At 44.3% G+C, this 18513-nt stretch overlaps 1 protein-coding gene across 2 annotated transcripts in view; it reads right to left on the minus strand.

The window, feature by feature from the left end:
* The window catches only part of LOC110504057 (kinase suppressor of Ras 1), a 58641-nt gene extending 45119 nt beyond the window's left edge, over nucleotides 1-13522 (minus strand). Inside the window, exon 1 of one of the 2 annotated variants that reach the window (XM_036961574.1) lies at nucleotides 13154-13522. In XM_036961574.1, coding sequence (XP_036817469.1) covers nucleotides 13154-13288 — 135 coding nt within the window. In that variant the 5' untranslated portion in view covers nucleotides 13289-13522. The remainder of the gene's footprint in view (nucleotides 1-13153) is intronic. The other variant, XM_036961575.1, reaches the window with a different exon arrangement.
* Between the last annotated feature and the right edge of the window lie 4991 nt (nucleotides 13523-18513).

The raw sequence follows: 18513 nt of genomic DNA on the forward strand, positions 1-18513 counted from the left end.
TACTGGTTCTCAAGATATCATTCTCAACTACTACCACAGTTCATTCCTTGAAGCTGACTTGTATATTGCAGTTATGAAAAATACCACAGTACGCAAATGGTAAGCATCACTTCTCCGTGTAAGTTTCCATCTATGGAAAAAACATTTGTGTGTCTTAGTTAAGGCAAAGGAAACAGTGATAGATGTGACAAAGAGAGCGAGCAAAAAGGTCAAGAAAGGAAGGAGAAATCGAACAAGACAAAGAGAAAGAGAGGTGGGGAGGGGAACGAGAGACAGATCGTTTGCAAAACCACATGGGAGTTTCCTGACACTACACGACCCATCATTTTGTAGTTCTGTTTCTTCCACTGACTGCACCGTAGCTGCTGCTTAGGATAATCGCCAAAATGATCAAACTAGCACTTCTATGATCTTCCCAAAAAAGTGTGACAAGAGCCTCAAAAGTAAAAATCTCTGCAAAATGATAGTCATTTAATGAGTGTTTATTTAATGACAGGTTTCCCAGAAACAGACAATGTGGGCAGATAATATGGGCCATGTCCATCCCTGGGATGCCAGATCTGATTACAGAGTAGAAGCTGACCACCTTGGCATTATTAGTTAGTGTATGGAAATCAGATGAAGGCTGTTAGTTAGGTGTGGTCAGTCTGTAGATTTAACTTTCGACTGAAGGAGTCACAGAGCCCTGTAATAAGGTGCCAGTAGCACTAGGGCTGTGACGGTCATGACATTTTGTCAGCCGGTGATTGTCATGCAAATAACTGCCAGCCTCAAGGTAAATGACCGTTAATTAACATAAACACGTTTAGCATCTCCTTGCTTCCACGCATAGCCTAGAAGCCACTGATACAGACGTTTGGAACATCTATATTTTAAAAAGTCAAATTAAGAGCAATAAATCCATTTAATTTAGCCTACATCATCACAAAAAACATCCATTATTTATTTTAGGCAGGTCTAAAGAAACATGATATGAACACAATGTAGTCTATTTCAGAAGAACAGAATAGCATAGTGTAAATTGTCTTCATGTCAGGCCCTGATCTGGCTATGCCATACATCTGTGTGCTACACTAGTTATTTTAGCAGACAAGATTTGCTTATAATTCCTGTGGCATTATTTTATATTATTATGTAGTAAGAAGAATACAATTGAACAAAGCTGAATAAAATAGAAAGGACATTTTCTCCAAAAGATTTCCAAGGGAGGAAATGCTGTATTCTGTGTTGAGAGGTTAACGAAGAAACAGGTCCTCCTAAACTGAACAAAAATATAAACGCATCATGCTCAATGGGTGACATGTCTGATAACTATGCAGGCCATGGACGAACTGACCATTTAGGGGCTCCCGAGTGGCGCAGCGGTCTAATGCACTGCATCTCGGTGCTAGAAGTGTCACCCTGGTTTGATTCCAGGCTGTATCACAACTGGCTGTGATTGGGAGTCCCATGAGAGAGTTTCATCATAGCCCTTGATGTTTTTTGCGACTGCACTTGAAGAAACTTTAAAAGTTCTTGACATTTTCCGGATTGAATAACCTTCAAGTCTTAAAGTAATAATGGGCTGTCGTTTCTCTTCGCTTATTTGAGCTGTTCTTGCCATTATATGGACTTTTACCAAATAGGGCTATCTTCTGTATACCACCCCTATCTTGTCAGCACACAACTGATTGGCTCAAACGCATTAAGAAGGAAAGAAATTCCACAAATTTACTTTTTACAAGGCACACCTGTTAATTGAAATGTATTCCAGGTGACTAGCTCATGAAGGTGGTTGAGAGAATGCCAAGAGTGTGCAAAGCTGTCATCAAGGCAAAGGGTGGCTACTTTGAAGAATCTCAAATATAAAATATATTTTGGTTTGTTTAACACTTTTTTGGTTACTACTACTACATGATATATGTGTTATTTCATAGTTTTGATGTCACTTCACTATTATTCTACAATGTAGGAAATAGTCAAAGTAAAGAAAAACCCTTGAATGAGTAGGTGTGTCCAAACTTTTGACTGGTACTGTCTACTAAATAATATACAGTGCATTCAGAAAGTATTCAGACCCCTTTTCCCAAATTTTATTAAGTTACAGCCTGATTCTAAAATGGATTAAATTGTATTTCTCCCTCATAAATCTACACACAATACCCCACAAAGGAAAAACAGGCTTTTACAAATTTTGCAAATTGATTAAAAAAATAAGAAAACGTAAATATCACATTTACATTAGTATTCAGACCCTTAACTCAGTACTTTGTTGAAGTACCTTTGGCAGCGATTACAGCCTCGACTGTTCTTGGGTATGATGCTACAAGCTGGGCACACCTGTATTTGGGGAGTTTCTCCCAATCTTCTCTGCAGATCCTCTCAAGCTCTGTCAGGTTAGATGGGGAGCATCACTACACAGCTATTTTCAGGTCTCTCCAGAGATGTTTGATCGAGTTTAAGTCCGGGCCATGCTTGAGCCACTCAAGGACATTCCGAAACTTGTCCCAAAGCCACTCCTGCATTGTCTTGGCTGTGTGCTTAGGGTCGTTTTCCTCTTGGAAGTTGAACCTTCACCCCAGTCTGAAGTCCTGAGCACTCTGGAGCAGGTTTTCATCAATGATCTCACTGTACTTTGCTCCGTTCATCTTTCCCTCGATACTGACTAGTCTCCCAGTACCTGCCGCTCAAAAACATCCCCACAGCATGATGCTGCCACCACCATGCTTCACTGTACGGATGGTGCTAGGTTTCCTCCAGACGTGAGGCTTGGCATTCAGGCCAAAGAGTTCCATCTTGGCTTCATCAGACCAGAGAATCTTGTTTCTCATGGTCTGAGAGTCCTTTAGGTGCCTTTTGGCAAACTCCAAGCGGGTTGGGGTGGTAGCGGTTAGAGCGTTGGGCCAGTAACCAAAAAGTTGCTGGATCGAATCCCCAAGCTGACATGGTAAAAATCTGTCGTTCTGCCCCTGAGCAAGGCAGTTAACCCACTGTTCCCCGGGCGCCGAAGACGTGGATGTCGATTACGGCAGCCCCCCTCACCTCTCTGATTCAGGGTTAAATGCCCCCTGACCAAGGTCACCTCACTGACCAAGGCCCTTCTCTGCCGATTGCTCAGTTTGGCCAGGCGGCCGGCTCTAGGAAGAGTCTCAGTGGTTCCAAACTTCTTACATTTAAGAATGATGGAGGCCACTGTGTTCTTGGGGACCTTCTATGCTGCAGACATTTTTTGGTACCCTTCCTCAGATCTGTGTCTCGACACAATCCTGTCTCTGAGCTATACAGGCAATTCCTTCGACCACATGGCTTGATTTTTGCTCTGACATGCACTGTCAACTGTGGGACCTTATACAGACAGGTGTGTGCCATTCCAAATAATGTCCAATCAATTGAATTTTCCACAAGTGGACAACAATCATGTTGTAGAAACATCTCAAGGATGATCAATGGAAAAATGATGCACCTGAACTCAATTTCGAGTCTCATAGCAAAGGGTCTGAACACCTATGTAAATGAGATATTTCTGTTTTTGCAATTTCTAAAAAACGTTTTTTGCTTTGTCATTATGGGCTATTGTGTGTAGATTGAGGAGGTACATGTTTTTATTTGATCTATTTTAGAAAAACGCTGTAACGTAACAAAATGTGGAAAAAGTCATGGCGTCTGAATACTTTCCGAATGCACTGTATGTGTGAAGTACATTTTGATTGAGAATAGGCCATTAACATGTAGCAGGGGAAAAAAATACATGTCATATGTATGCACTTAAACAGCACATGGAAGACACTTTTGCCGGGGTTAATGTTCATGCTAGCCAGTTAGGCTACTCCGGTTGTAAAGCGAAACAATGTGCTTATTAATATTAGAAAAGTTGAGAAAAAAATATAGTAGGCCTAGCCTATAGAAAGCTGATGGGATCCTCCCTTTTTTAACAGAGGCCACTCAAACTCTGTTTTCCCACCCTATTGCATAGCTTATAGAAATGTTGCTCTCATAAAGTGTTTGATTTGATATTCGATTGCATTTGCATTGATGTCAGAGTGATTAGAGGGACAATAGAGCCCTGAGTATCAGGCCATTAGCGACTGGCAGTTAGCAAGTTTGGTAGGCTGCTAATGACCATCAGCCAGTGCACAGTTTTGGAGAAGCCTAGTTACCATGACTAAACGGTCATGTGGAATTTGACTGCGGTCATGACTAGTGACTGCTGGTGTGGTGGTAATATGGTCACCATAACAGCCCTAAGTAGCACCCAGGATTAACCTCGCTATACATTCAACATCACACGCCTGAGAAGTTTACAAGGACAGCGACTTCAGTTTACGTGACCGATGACATGATTTTAAAAAGGTTACTTCCCTGGTTTACGAGCTGCACAGCTCAATCTTCTAAGACAGTGTTTTGGTTCAAACTATTCAAAGACAATCTTGTACACAAGAATGATCCTCTTCACACAATAATTACCTTATTGTTATGCAATTGCAGTACAACTAATATGAGGAAGTTGAAAACCAGTCGGAAAGACAACACCACTTCTGCAATTACATAAGATTAATGTTTCAGGCAGCACCAAACATCTCTCCAATTCTTCCTCATCTGGTGTCCAGCAACGCTCAAGTCTAGCCTATCCCAACCCCCCACACACCTGTCCTGACGGACATAATATCTGCTCCTTGTGGTCAGAGTCCTTTATCCATCACTTTATGACAATGACAGTGTAGAACAGTGCTGCTCATCTCCAATATCCAATGTAAACACAATACAGGCCGTTTACATGGACAGACCTGAGTAACCCAACTCCCCATGCAGCCACTTAGCTCAGGCCTGGCCACCCTATACAGACAGACAGGCCTATTGTGGGTTCGAGATGAAAGGGGGGGTAGAGAATAAAAAGAGGGAAAGGGAGTGAAAGAGAGGGGGGGAGAAGGGGGGGGGAGAAGGGAGAGAGGAGAGAGGAGGGAGGGAGAGGAAAGAGACAGACAAATACAGAGAAAGAGAGAAAGGGAGTGAAAGAGAGAGGGGTGGGGAGAAGGGAGAGAGGGAGAGGAAAGAGAGACAAATACAGAGAAAGAGAGAAAGGGAATGAAAGAGAGAGGGGTGGGGAGAAGGGAGAGAGGAGAGAGGAGGGAGGGAGAGGAAAGAGACAGACAAATACAGAGAAAGAGAGAAAGGGAGTGAAAGAGAGAGGGGTGGGGAGAAGGGAGAGAGGAGAGAGGAGGGAGGGAGAGAGGAGAGAGGAGGGAGGGAGAGGAAAGAGACAGACAAATACAGAGAAAGAGAGAAAGGGAGTGAAAGTGAGAGGGTTGGGGAGAAGGGAGAGAGGAGAGAGGAGGGAGGGAGAGGAAAGAGACAGACAAATACAGAGAAAGAGAGAAAGGGAGTGAAAGAGAGAGGGGTGGGGAGAAGGGAGAGAGGAGAGAGGAGAGAGGAGGGAGGGAGAGGAAAGAGACAGACAAATACAGAGAAAGAGAGAAAGGGAGTGAAAGAGAGAGGGGTGGGGAGAAGGGAGAGAGGAGAGAGGAGGGAGGGAGAGGAAAGAGAGACAAATACAGAGAAAGAGAGAAAGGGAGTGAAAGAGAGAGGGGTGGGGGGAAGGGAGAGAGGAGAGAGGAGAGAGGGAGAGGAAAGAGACACAGACATACAGAGAAAGAGAGAAAGGCCTGGCAGTGGCTTAGGCTGCCTCTTTTGTTCGTAACCATGTTGTTGTCTGCTGGTTCCGTGGTTCCTCCAGTCCAGTCTCAAAGAAAGCCCCTCGATATTCAGCTTTAATAAGAGACAGCCATGTTGGATATCTCCTTCTTCATATATTCCTCCCTTCTTTCCTCATTCCCCTTTTTCTCCCCTTCCTTCCTCTCCTCCCACTGTTTCTCACTCTATCTTTAGCTTTCAACAGCCCGCACTGAGAATGTGTGGGAGGGAGAGAAGTCCAAATTTAGATGCTGCTACATTAATAGCGATGAGAAATCCAGATCAGACGGCCTTCTCCAGCGCTTTGAATTGAACAATCCCATGAGAGAGAGGCTAGTAGGCCATTTTAGTGTACCTGATATAACCTATACAGAAAAGGTGATGTTATCAAATCAAAATGTATTTGTCACATGCGCCGAATATAACAGGTTACAGTGAAATGCTGACTTACAAGCTCTTAACCAACAATGCAGTTTTAAGAAAAAAATACCCCAAATCAATAAAAGTAACAAATAATTAAAGAGCAGCATTAAAATAACAATAGCAAGGCTACATACAGTGCCTTGCGAAAGTATTCGGCCCCCTTGAACTTTGCGACCTTTTGCGACATTTCAGGCTTCAAACATAAAGATATAAAACTGTATTTTTTTGTGAAGAATCAACAACAAGTGGGACACAATCATGAAGTGGAACGACATTTATTGGATATTTCAAACTTTTTTAACAAATCAAAAACTGAAAAATTGGGCGTGCAAAATTATTCAGCCCCCTTAAGTTAATACTTTGTAGCGCCACCTTTTGCTGCGATTACAGCTGTAAGTCGCTTGGGGTATGTCTCTATCAGTTTTGCACATCGAGAGACTGAAATTTTTTCCCATTCCTCCTTGCAAAACAGCTCGCGCTCTGTGAGGTTGGATGGAGAGCATTTGTGAACAGCAGTTTTCAGTTCTTTCCACAGATTCTCGATTGGATTCAGGTCTGGACTTTGACTTGGCCATTCTAACACCTGGATATGTTTATTTTTGAACCATTCTATTGTAGATTTTGCTTTATGTTTTGGATCATTGTCTTGTTGGAAGACAAATCTCTGTCCCAGTCTCAGGTCTTTTGCAGACTCCATCAGGTTTTCTTCCAGAATGGTCCTGTATTTGGCTCCATCCATCTTCCCATCAATTTTAACCATCTTCCCTGTCCCTGCTGAAGAAAAGCAGGCCCAAACCATGATGCTGCCACCACCATGTTTGACAGTGGGGATGGTGTGTTCAGCTGTGTTGCTTTTACGCCAAACATAACGTTTTGCATTGTTGCCAAAAAGTTCAATTTTGGTTTAATCTGACCAGAGCACCTTCTTCCACATGTTTGGTGTGTCTCCCAGGTTGCTTGTGGCAAACTTTAAACGACACTTTTTATGGATATCTTTAAGAAATGGCTTTCTTCTTGCCACTCTTCCATAAAGGCCAGATTTGTGCAATATACAACTGATTGTTGTCCTATGGACAGAGTCTCCCACCTCAGCTGTAGATCTCTGCAGTTCATCCAGAGTGATCATGGGCCTCTTGGCTGCATCTCTGATCAGTCTTCTGCTTGTATGAGCTGAAAGTTTAGAGGGACGGCCAGGTCTTGGTAGATTTGCAGTGGTCTGATACTCCTTCCATTTCAATATTATCGCTTGCACAGTGCTCCTTGGGATGTTTAAAGCTTGGGAAATCTTTTTGTTTCCAAATCCGGCTTTAAACTTCTTCCCAACAGTATCTCGGACCTGCCTGGTGTGTTCCTTGTTCTTCATGATGCTCTCTGCGCTTTTAACGGACCTCTGAGACTATCACAGTGCAGGTGCATTTATACGGAGACTTGATTACACACAGGTGGATTGTATTTATCATCATTAGTCATTTAGGTCAACATTGGATCATTCAGAGATCCTCACTGAACTTCTGGAGAGAGTTTGCTGCACTGAAAGTAAAGGGGCTGAATAATTTTGCACGCCCAATTTTTCAGTTTTTGATTTGTTAAAAAAAGTTTGAAATATCCAATAAATGTCGTTCCACTTCATGATTGTGTCCCACTTGTTGTTGATTCTTCACAAAAAAATACAGTTTTATATCTTTATGTTTGAAGCCTGAAATGTGGCAAAAGGTTGCAAAGTTCAAGGGGGCCGAATACTTTCGCAAGGCACTGTACATGGGGTACTGGTACAGAGTCAATGTGCAGGGGCACCATTTAGTCAAGGTAATTGAGAAAAGAAACGGAGCAAAAAAAGAAGCGTCCCTTTTTCAGGACCCTGTCTTTCAGGGTCTGTCTGTAAGGCAGGTCCTCACCAGACATCACTGGCAACAACGTCGCATATGGGCACAAACCCACCGTCGCTGGATCAGACAGGACTGGCAAAAAGTGCTCTTCACTGACGAGTCGCGGTTTTGTCTCACCAGAGGGATGGTCGGATTCACGTTTATCGTCGAAGGAATGAGCGTTACACTGAGGCCTGTACTTTGGAGAGAGATCGATTTGGAGGTGGAGGGTCCGTCATGTTCTGGGGCGGTCCATGAGGAGGAGATGCACAGCAGTACTTAATGCAGCTGGTAGTCACACCAGATACTGACTGTTACTCTTATTTTGACTCCCCCTTTGTTCAAGGACACATTATTCCATTTATGTTAGTCACATGTCTGTGGAACTTGTTCAGTTTATGTCTCAGTTGTTATGTTCATACAAATATTTACACATGTTAAGTTTGCTGAAAATAAACGCAGTTGACAGTGAGAGGACAATTATTTTTTTGCTGAGTTTATGTACATGTAGGTAGAGTTATTAACGTGACTATGCATAGATAATAAACAGAGAGTAGCAGCCGCGAAAAAGAGGGGGTCAATGCAAATAGTCTGGGTAGCCATTTGATTAGATGTTCAGGGGTCTTATGGCTTGGGGGTAGAAGCTGACTTCCTGACGGACCTACACTTGGCGCTCCGGTGTCGTAGCAGAGAGAACAAACAGTCTATGACTAGGGTGGCTAGAGTCTTTGACAATTTTTAGGCCTTCCTCTGACACCACTTGGTATAGAGGTCCTGAATGGCAGGAAGCTTGGCCCCAGTGCTGTACTGGGCCATACGCACTACCCTCTGTAGTGCCTTGCAAACTTGAGGCCGAGCCGTTGACATATCAGGCAGTGATGCAACCAGTGGGGAGAGGATGCTCTTGATGGTGCAGCTGTAGAACCTTTTGAGGAACTGAGGACGCATGCCAAATCTTTTCAGTCTCCAGAGGGGGAATAGGTTTTGTCTAGCCCTCTTCACGACTGTCTTGGTGTGCTTGGACCATGTTAGTTTGTTGGTGATGTGGACACCAAGGAACTTGAAGCTCTCAACCTGCTCCACTACAGGCCCTTCGATGAGAATGGGGGGCGTGCTCGGTCCTCCTTTTCCTGTAGTCCACAATCATCTCCTTTGTCTTGATCACGTTGAGAGAGAGGTTGTTGTCCTGGAACCACAAGGCCAGGTCTCTTGACCTCCTCCCTATACGCTGTCTTGTCATTGTTGGTGATCAGGCCTGGCGTGGCGGATGTGTTGTTACCTACCCTTACCACCTGGGGGAGGCCCATCAGGAATTCCAGGATCCAGTTGCAGAGAGAGGTGTTTAGTCCCAGGGTCCTTAGCTTAGTGATGAGTTTTGAGGGCCCTATGGTGTTGAACGCTGAGCTGTAGTCAATGAATAGCATTCTCACATAGGTATTCCTTTTGTCCAGGTGGGAAAGGGCAATGTGGAGTGCAATAGAGATTGCATCATCTGTGGATCTGTTGGACAGTATGCAAATTGGAGTGGGTCTAGGGTTTCTGGGATAATGGTGTTGATGTGAGCTACAAAAGTGAGTGCTACGGATCGGTAGCCATTTAGGCAGGTTACCTTAGTGTTCTCTTGGGCACAGGGACTATGGTGGTCTGCTTGAAACATGTTAGTATTACAGACTCAGACAGAGACAGGTTGAAAATGTCAGTGAAGACACTTGCCAGTTGGTCAGCCCATGGTCGGAGTACACATCCTGGTAACCATCTGGCCCTGCGGCCTTGTGAATGTTGGCCTGTTTAAAGGTCTTACTCACATCGGCTAAGGAGAGCGTGATAAGACAGTCGTCCAGAACAGCTGATGCTATCATGCATACTTCAGTGTTGCTTGCCTCGAAGCGAGCATAGAAGTAATTTAGCTCATCTGGTAGGCTCGTGTCACTGAGCAGCTCGCGACTGTGCTTCCCTTTGTAGTCTGTAATAGTACTGCCACATTCGACAAGCTTCGGTGCCAGTGAAGTACAATTCAATCTTAGTCCTGTATTGACACTTTGCCTGATTGATGGTTCGTCACAGGGCATGAGATTTCTTATAAGCTTCCGGGTTAGAGTCCTGCTCCTTGAAAGCAGCAGCTCTACCCTTTAGCTCAGTGCGGATGTCGCTTGTAATTCATGGCTTCTGGTTGAGGTATGTACGTCACTGTGGGGACGACGTCATCGATGCACTTATTGATGAAGCCAGTGACTGATGTGGTGTACTCCTCAATGCCATTGGAAGAATCCTGGAACATATTCCAGTCTGTGATAGCAAAACAGTCCTGTAGTTTAGCATCTGCTTCATCTCACCACTTTCTTGTTGACCGAGTCACTGGTGCTTCCTGCTTTAGTTTTTGCTTGTAAGCAGGAATCATGAGGATATAATTATGGTCAGATTTGCTAAATGGAGGGTGAGGGAGAGCTTTGTACACATCTATGTGTGTGGAGTAAAGGTGGTCTAGAGTTTTTTTCCCCTCTGGTTGCACATTTAACATGCTGGTAGAAATTAGGTAAAACAGATTTGAATTTTCCTGCATTAAAGTCCCTGGCCACTAGGAGTGCCGCCTCTGGGTGAGCGTCTTCCTGTTTACTTATGGCCTTATACAGCTCATTGAGTGAGGACTTAGTGCCAGCATCTGTTTGTGGTGTTATGTAGACAGCTACGAAAAATACAGATGAAAACTCTCTTAGCAAAAAATGTGGTCTACAGCTTATTATCATGAGATACTCTACCTCAAGCAAGCAAAACATTGAGACTTCCTTAGATTTCGTGCACCAGCTGTTGTTTACAAATATACATAGACCGCCTGTCACGACCTGACCTTAGAGATCCTTTTTATTCTCTATGTTTGGTTAGGTCAGGGTGTGACTCGGTTGGGAAAGTCTATGTTTTCTATTTCTTTGTTTTTGGCCGGGTGTGGTTCCCAATCAGAGGCAGCTGTCTATCATTGTCTCTGATTGGGGATCACATATAAGTTGTCATTTTCCTTTTGGGTTTTGGGGGATCTTGTTTTCTGTTTAGTGTTTCTGCCTGACAGAACTGTGCGCTTTCGTTTTTTTGTTATTTTGTTTGAGTATTTTTTTCAATAAAAGAATCATGAACACTTTCCACGCTGCGCTTTGGTCCACTCTTCCTACCACCAACGAGAGCCGTTACAGAAGATCCCACCATCAAAGGACCAAGCAGCGTGGCCAGAAGGAGCAGGGATCCTGGGCCCGGGAGAAAAGGGAGTGGAGGACATCCTGGACCTGGGAGGAGGTAATGGCAGGGGACAAGACCCTGCCATGGAAGCAGGCTGAGGCAGCAAGAGAGGAACGGCGGATGATACGAGGAGTTAAGACAACGACAGAAGCCCGAGAGACAGCTCCAAAAAATGTTTTGTAGGGGGCACACGGGGTGATTAGCGGAGTCAGGGTTTAGACCTGAGCCAACTCCCCGTGCTTACAGTGGGGAGCGTGTGACCGGTCAGGCACCTTGTTATTCGGTGATGCGCACAGTGTCTCCAGTGAGCATTCATAGCCCAGTGCGCTCTGTTCCAGTTCCCCACATTTGCTGTGCTGCTTACTGTGGGGAGCGTGTGACTGGTCAGGCACCTTGTTATGCGGTGATGTGCACAGTGTCTCCAGTGCGCATTCACAGCCCGGTGCGCTCTGTTCCAGCTCCCCGCATTTGCCGTGCTAGAGTGGGCATTCAGCCAGGATGGATTGTGCCGGCTCAGCGCTCCTGGTCTCCGGTCTCTTCGGCCCAGGATATCCTGCGCCAGCTCTACGCGCGGTATCCCCAGTTCGCCAACACAACCCAGTGCTGTGCGTTTTCATTTTTTTGTTATTTTGTTTGAGTATTTTTTTTAAATAAAAGAATCATGAACACTTTCCACGCTGCGCTTTGGTCCACTCTTCCTACCACCAACGAAAGCTGTTCCACCGCCACCCCCTTGTCTTATCAGAGGCCGCTGTTCTATCCTGCCAAAAAAGCTTCAAACCCGCCAGCTGTATGTTATTCATGTTGTCGTTCAGCCACAACTTGGTGAAACATAAGATATTACAGCTTTTAATGTCCCATTGGTGGGACATACATCATTGTAGTTTGTCTATTTTATCATCAATTGATTGTTTGTTGGCAAATAGGACCGATGGTAAAGGTAGATTACCCTCTCGGCGACGGATCCTCGTACACGATTCCTCCGTCTCTTTCTCCTGCGAATTACGGGGATGAGGGCCTTGTCGGGAAGTAAATTCTTCCTGTCCGACTCGTTGAAGAAAAAGTATTCCTCCAGTATGTAGTAGTAATCGCTGTCCTGATATCTAGAAGCGCTTTTCGGTCATAAGATACGGTGGCAGAAACATTATGTACAAAATAACGTATAATGATAGTTGGCGTCTCCATGTACAGTATGTATGATCCTAAAGGGCTTTACATTATAAGGACGTTGCTCCGTTTGTAATACCTAGTTGATTAACAACGTGAATGGATTGCGGTGGAAGTGGCTACTCAATGTTCCTTTAGTGAGGAGTAGAGATGTGCATTGTTGGTTGCTTGAGGGACAGACTGACTTGAGGGAGAAGTGAAACTGACAGGATTCATTGAGGGGGACAGATGTGTGAGAATATCACACAGACTTTGTCTGATGACAGCCAGGTATATCCTTCATTGTACCACATTTTCTTTCATCAATATGTTTCTGTCTTACAGTTCTAAAAGTTCATAAACTGTTAATTATTAGTTTAGAATCTGTAATAAACAGTTTTAACACATTGGTTGAAACTTTGATTGTTAGGCTGTTTTGATGTGTGACATGTTGAGTGTTGCCTTAGGCTACGAAACTGTTATTGATTATGGGCATGGAAGGAACAAGGAAGTTGAACCTAAATACAATATACCTACTATAGGCCTACAACACATCAAGGACAGTTCATCTATAGGCCAGGCCTACATGCACGAGATTACTGTATTATTTGTATTTATTTTAAGAATGTGGAGCCTGCAATGTCTAGTCTATTGTCTTGTATATAAAAAACAATCTAGTAGCCTATATCATGAGAACAACACACATCAAACATTTACATTTTCCACCATCACTCACTCTCCCTCGCACGCAGGCACACACCAACAAGCTGAACTTTATTATGATAGCAGTCAAAGTGTATGTTATGCCTATGCTACCCATACTGTACCTCCAAAGTGCGTATTTCTTGCTGAGTGAGGTCGCTCAATGCTGCGCATTTGGTTCGGAGTCCTTGTAAACTAGAGATGGAGATCTCGATCATATTCTGGATGAGTTCGCACTGGTGGAGTGCGTCCTTGTCCATCGCTGCGCCACCTATACTGTCCCCGTCCGATAGTTAATTACTTTGAACCATCCTTCCACCTTTGACGGGCACAATATCCATTCCTCGTCGTTGGCACGGCTTGGTAGGTTTACACGAGTTTGAACAGCGAACTAATAGAACAGTTCATCTACGACCTTTACATTGGTAGCTCTGTCACTTCAATGAACACACAGTGGGTTCCGTGTATTCTCAAGAGCTACGTAAATTACTTATTTCTGCATGGTGTTTGACAGAGTGGTCGCGTTCCAGGTCGTCTTTTAACTTCTGTGGGGCAACGGCCCACATTTCAGCAAATAAACGCCTGTTTCAAATAAACGGCGAGTCTAAATGAATTGTTTATGCAGTTACCATGAATTACCACACATTTTTACAAGGTTCAATTTGTTACATTAAATAATTCAGTATTGTCTCGAAAAAATGATGGCAATCATCTGTTTTTATCACCAGTAAGAAACTGCTAGCCGTTGGCTGCTAACAGCTAGCTAACCATAGACTACTAGCTAACTATAGACATGTAACTATAGCTAACTGGCAAGCACAAAAAAACTCATTACCCTCTGTAGTGCCCTGTAGTCGGATGCCGAACAGTTGCCATACCAAGCAGTGATGCAACCATGCTCTCAATAGTGCAGCTGTATAACTTTTTGAGGATCTGAGGTCCCATGCCAAACATTTTCAGCCTCCTGGGGGAGAATAGGCATTGTCTTGCTCTCTTCACTACTGTGTTGGTGTGTTTGGACCATTTTAAGTCCTTAGGGATTTGAACACGAGGAACTATAGCCCCATCAATGTGAATGGGGGTGTGCTCAGCCCTCCTTTTCCTGTGATCCACGATCAACTCTTCTGTCTTGCTCACGTTGAGCGAGACATTGTTGTCTTGGTACCACACTGTCAGGTCTCTGACCTCTTCCCTATAGGCTGTCTCACTGTTGTCACCGTTGTTTCGTTGGCATACTTAATGATACATACTTAATGATGGTGTTGGAGTCATGCGTAGCTACAAAGTAGTGGGTGAACAGGAAGTACAAAAGTGGACTAAGCACACACCCCTATGGAGCCCAGGTGTCGGCCTGTCAGGAAGTCCAGGATCCAGTTGCAGAGGAAGGTGTTCAGTCCCAGGGTCCTAAGCTTCATTACTAGATTGGAGGCGACAATGCTGTTGAACGCTGGCTGAGCTGTAGTCAATGAACAGCATTCTCAGATAGGTAATCGTCTTGTCTAGGTGGGTGAGGGCAGTGTGGAGAGCATTTGAGATTGTGTCGTCTATGAACCTGTTGGGGTGGGTCCTTGGTGTCTGGGATGATCGAGTTGATGTGTGCCATAACCAGCCTTTCAAAACACTTAATGATTACTGATGTGAGTGCTACAGGGCGGTAGTCATTCTGGCATGTTGCCTTAGAGTTCTTGGGAACAGAAAATATGGTAGTCATTTTAAAATGTGAGGATTACAGACTGGGACAAGGAGAGGTTGAAAATGACCTGCCAGCGGTTCTGAGCATGCTCTGAGATCTCGCCCTGGAATATCTTCCGGTTCCACGGCATTGCACGTGTTGACCTGATTAATGGACAGTAACCCATGCCGTATGCGGCGGGCGTTGAAGCCTGTGTAATATGATTCCACCTTATTCCTATATTGTCATTTTGCTCGTTTGATGACTGCGGAGTTCGTAGCGGGATTTCTTGTACTTGTTCCTGTCCTCAACCGTAGCCTCAGGGTTGTCTATGATAGCCCTGTGCGTGGCAGCCCTGTCCTTTAGTGCCAACCTCTGTGTTAATCCAGGGCTGTCTATTGGGGAAGCAGCGTATCTTTATTGTGGGGACAACGTTGCAGATGCATTTCCTAATGAAGCCGGTGATGGAGGTGGTTAGCTCATCAATGCTATCGGTTTAGTCTCGGAACATATTCCATTCAACGATAGCAAAGCAGTCCTGTAGCATAATCTCTGATTCTGATAACCATTTCTCAACGCAAAGAGTACTTCCTGTTTGAGCTTCTGCTTGTAACAGGAAGCAGGAGTACAGAGTCATAATCTGATTTGCTGAATGGGGGACAAGGAGGGCCTTGTATGCTTGCTTGTGGGTAGAGTAACAGGGGTCTAGGACTTTTTCGCCCCTGGTAGCAAAGGAGACGTGTTGTTGGAAGTTGGGCATCACGTGTCAACAAGGAAAGCAGCCTCCGGGTGCAAGTTTTACTGCTTGTTTATAGCCTCATGCAGTTTGTTAAGTGCCAGCTTGTTCTTTTTCTTGTCCTGAGATGCAATGTATACAACAGTCACAATAATATCTGAAAACTCCCTCAGGAAGTAGATGGGTCGGCATTCGACCATCAGGTAGTCCAAGACGGGTGAACGATGGGTCAAGACTTCCACTGCGCTCGAGTCGGCACACCATTTGTTGTTGATGAAGAGGCAAACCCCTCCCACTCTTGATTTCCCAGACTTCACTGTCCTGTCCACTCAGTGAATGGAGAATCCATCAAGTTGGATAGCCATGGGGGGTATCTTGGCCAAAAGCCATGTTTCAGAAAAGCAGAGAATATTGCAGTTACGACAGCCCTGTTGATGGCAATTCCATGATAGAAGATAATCAATTTTATTATCAAGTGATTCTATTGGCCAAGATTGTTCACTCGTCTTGGGCAATAGAATGGAGGGAAGAGGTGGCTGGTTGGGGGTCCTGGGTCCTGTTGGTTCCAGACTTACCACTTGCCGTACTGTAGCAGAGAGAACAGTCTATGACTTGGGTGGCTGGATACAATTTGGGGCCTTCCTCTCGGCCCTAGTGTGTGTACTAGGCTGTACGTACTACCCTCTGTAGTATTTGCCATACCAAGCGTTGATGCAGCCAGTCAAGATGCTCTCAATGGTGCAGGGTTAAGGTTTAGGGTTAAGTGCCCTGCTCAAGGGCACACCGATTATCACAATAACCCTTGGCTTAACTATCACCAAATACAAAGATCACAGCACATGCTCACTAAATGTTCTCTATGTATGTGATTTGCCAGTATACAGGTATAGTTCAATTTGTGAACTATGGTGGGAACCAGAGTAGTTGGCAGAGCGCAGAGAATAACCAGGTTTTTGTTAAATGTGTGTGTTGAGATGAAGCTCTGACTGGCATGCTGTGATCTGCCCTCCCTGTGTTTCCCATAGGAAAGCTCCCCTCTCCAAAACAGCTGGGAAAAAAATCTCCCTACATAGGCAGGAGAGGAGGAGGAGCCAAATCCCGGAGGACAGGAGTCCTGGAGTCCTGGAGAAGTGCCTTAACTTTGGGAATACTTTAATGCTCTGTAAGGGAGGCAGATGCAGACAGAATTCAAAGACATTGGATTTCATACACTCTCAAAGCCCAATGCAACTCACCTAGAATTTGTACAGTAATGGGTAATTAACCCAGAGGGTTCTGGCATCAGGCAACTTGCTGTGTTTAATGAAATTCTAATCACATTCACACCGATTGGCTCTATAGAACAGCACTGACATAGTCCTCCTCAGAGCCCTCGGGCCAAGTTGCCTAGATTTCAAGTGATTAGAGAGAAACTGGTCCTTCGTGGCACTAATGCCCGCTACCCTCAACAAAGTTGACTCTGCTCCCAATGTTTGGGGACGATTGTTGTAACATAATTTTGTATTACTGTTATTTTGTCCTCTTGTCCCTACTTTTTTGTGAGAATGTACTGCCATCTACTGGTACAATAAGGTCAGTGAATAGAGCGAGAGAGCGAGGGAGCGAGAGAGCGAGAGAGCGAGAGAGCGAGAGAGAGAGAGAGAGAGAGAGAGAGAGAGAGAGAGAGAGAGAGAGAGAGAGAGAGAGTCCCATTTCCCCTCCCGTCAATTCAATGAATGAATTCTAAAGTGGCCCTTATTTTCGATGTAAATAATATATATATATTATTTAGGTTTGTTAAAAGATTGACGTAGTTGGCAATGAAGACACTCAACAAGGACAGGGAGTGACGCTGTACGGAGATTGAGAGACAGGAAGTGGACACAATTGGAGGAAGGGAAAGAATGTTAATTCATCCCTTGATATTTACAGCCCTCTATAATGTATCCACATACTCGGTAACGTCATTGTATCAATATTTATTTCTGCATATCCGCTTTGTTCTTTTTATATTAATATTTTTAATCAATCCTCAAATGTCATGCCACGTTTAAGAAACAAGATCTTTGTCACATTAGTACACAAATAAAATGGTTGTATAAATGTGATCAACTGCAAGTGAAACAGCTATTGCATGCTAATGCAGCTAATGCAAATGAACGTGCAATTTAAGTCGCACATTTCCCTGCCTGCTAAAAAACTTGTACTAGTCACAGTTCCACCATATTCTCCCTGTTCTCAGTGCATGGATCAATTTGTGTCTTTGTCCATGTACACGTCACTATGAGAACAACGTGATATTTCACAGGCACAAGGAGAGGGCCTCCTGTGGTGCCAGATTCTCTTCATCCGCCATTCCAAAACATAGTTTAAAAGTAGGGGTTGTGCACCTGAAATGGCATCCTATTCCCTATATAACGCCCTACTTTTGGCCAGAGCCCATGAGGGATAGGGTGCCTGAGTCTATTTTAGGCTGCTGAGCTCCTCCATCTGCTGACCTGTGACCCACAGAGGCAGCTTTACAGTCAGATATCAGGGGCCAACTAGGCCAGTCACTGATGCACAACAGTACTAAATTGACAGAAATCACTCAGAAAGCACTACTGAGTGAGACTGAAACAATAAAATCAACACACTACAGATGGCGAAAGAAAGAAAAAGGGAGAAAAAGTGAAAAAGACAGACCAGTTTCCAAATGAAGTGATAGTTGTTTCTACACGCCCACTCTCCCTACTCCCCTCCCTCTCTCTCAATTTCCGTTTCTCTCTCTCTCTCTATCCTTTTCCCCCTCTTTCCCACTTTTTTCCACGAGGTGTCAATACTATTATGTTTCAGGAACCGTGGCCGTTGAGCATATGACTTGCGCTACCCAACACATAATTTACAATCGTTTTTCAAGGCTGTAAGGAAAAAGCCCTCCACTACGCCCTCAAATACACACAAGCACACAGAGGCTATCTTTATCCTATCAGTCAAGGACAGGAACTGATAACGGCTTTATGGAAGAGTTCCTGTCCCAAATAAATAATCTTGACTCGTTTGGAAATAAGACTAAATTAGATTTAGTTCTCCACAGTAGCCATTTCTGTTTCTAAAAT

The sequence above is a fragment of the Oncorhynchus mykiss genome, chromosome 24 (genome assembly GCF_013265735.2).
Source record: "Oncorhynchus mykiss isolate Arlee chromosome 24, USDA_OmykA_1.1, whole genome shotgun sequence".
In the NCBI taxonomy this organism is placed as follows: domain Eukaryota; kingdom Metazoa; phylum Chordata; class Actinopteri; order Salmoniformes; family Salmonidae; genus Oncorhynchus; species Oncorhynchus mykiss.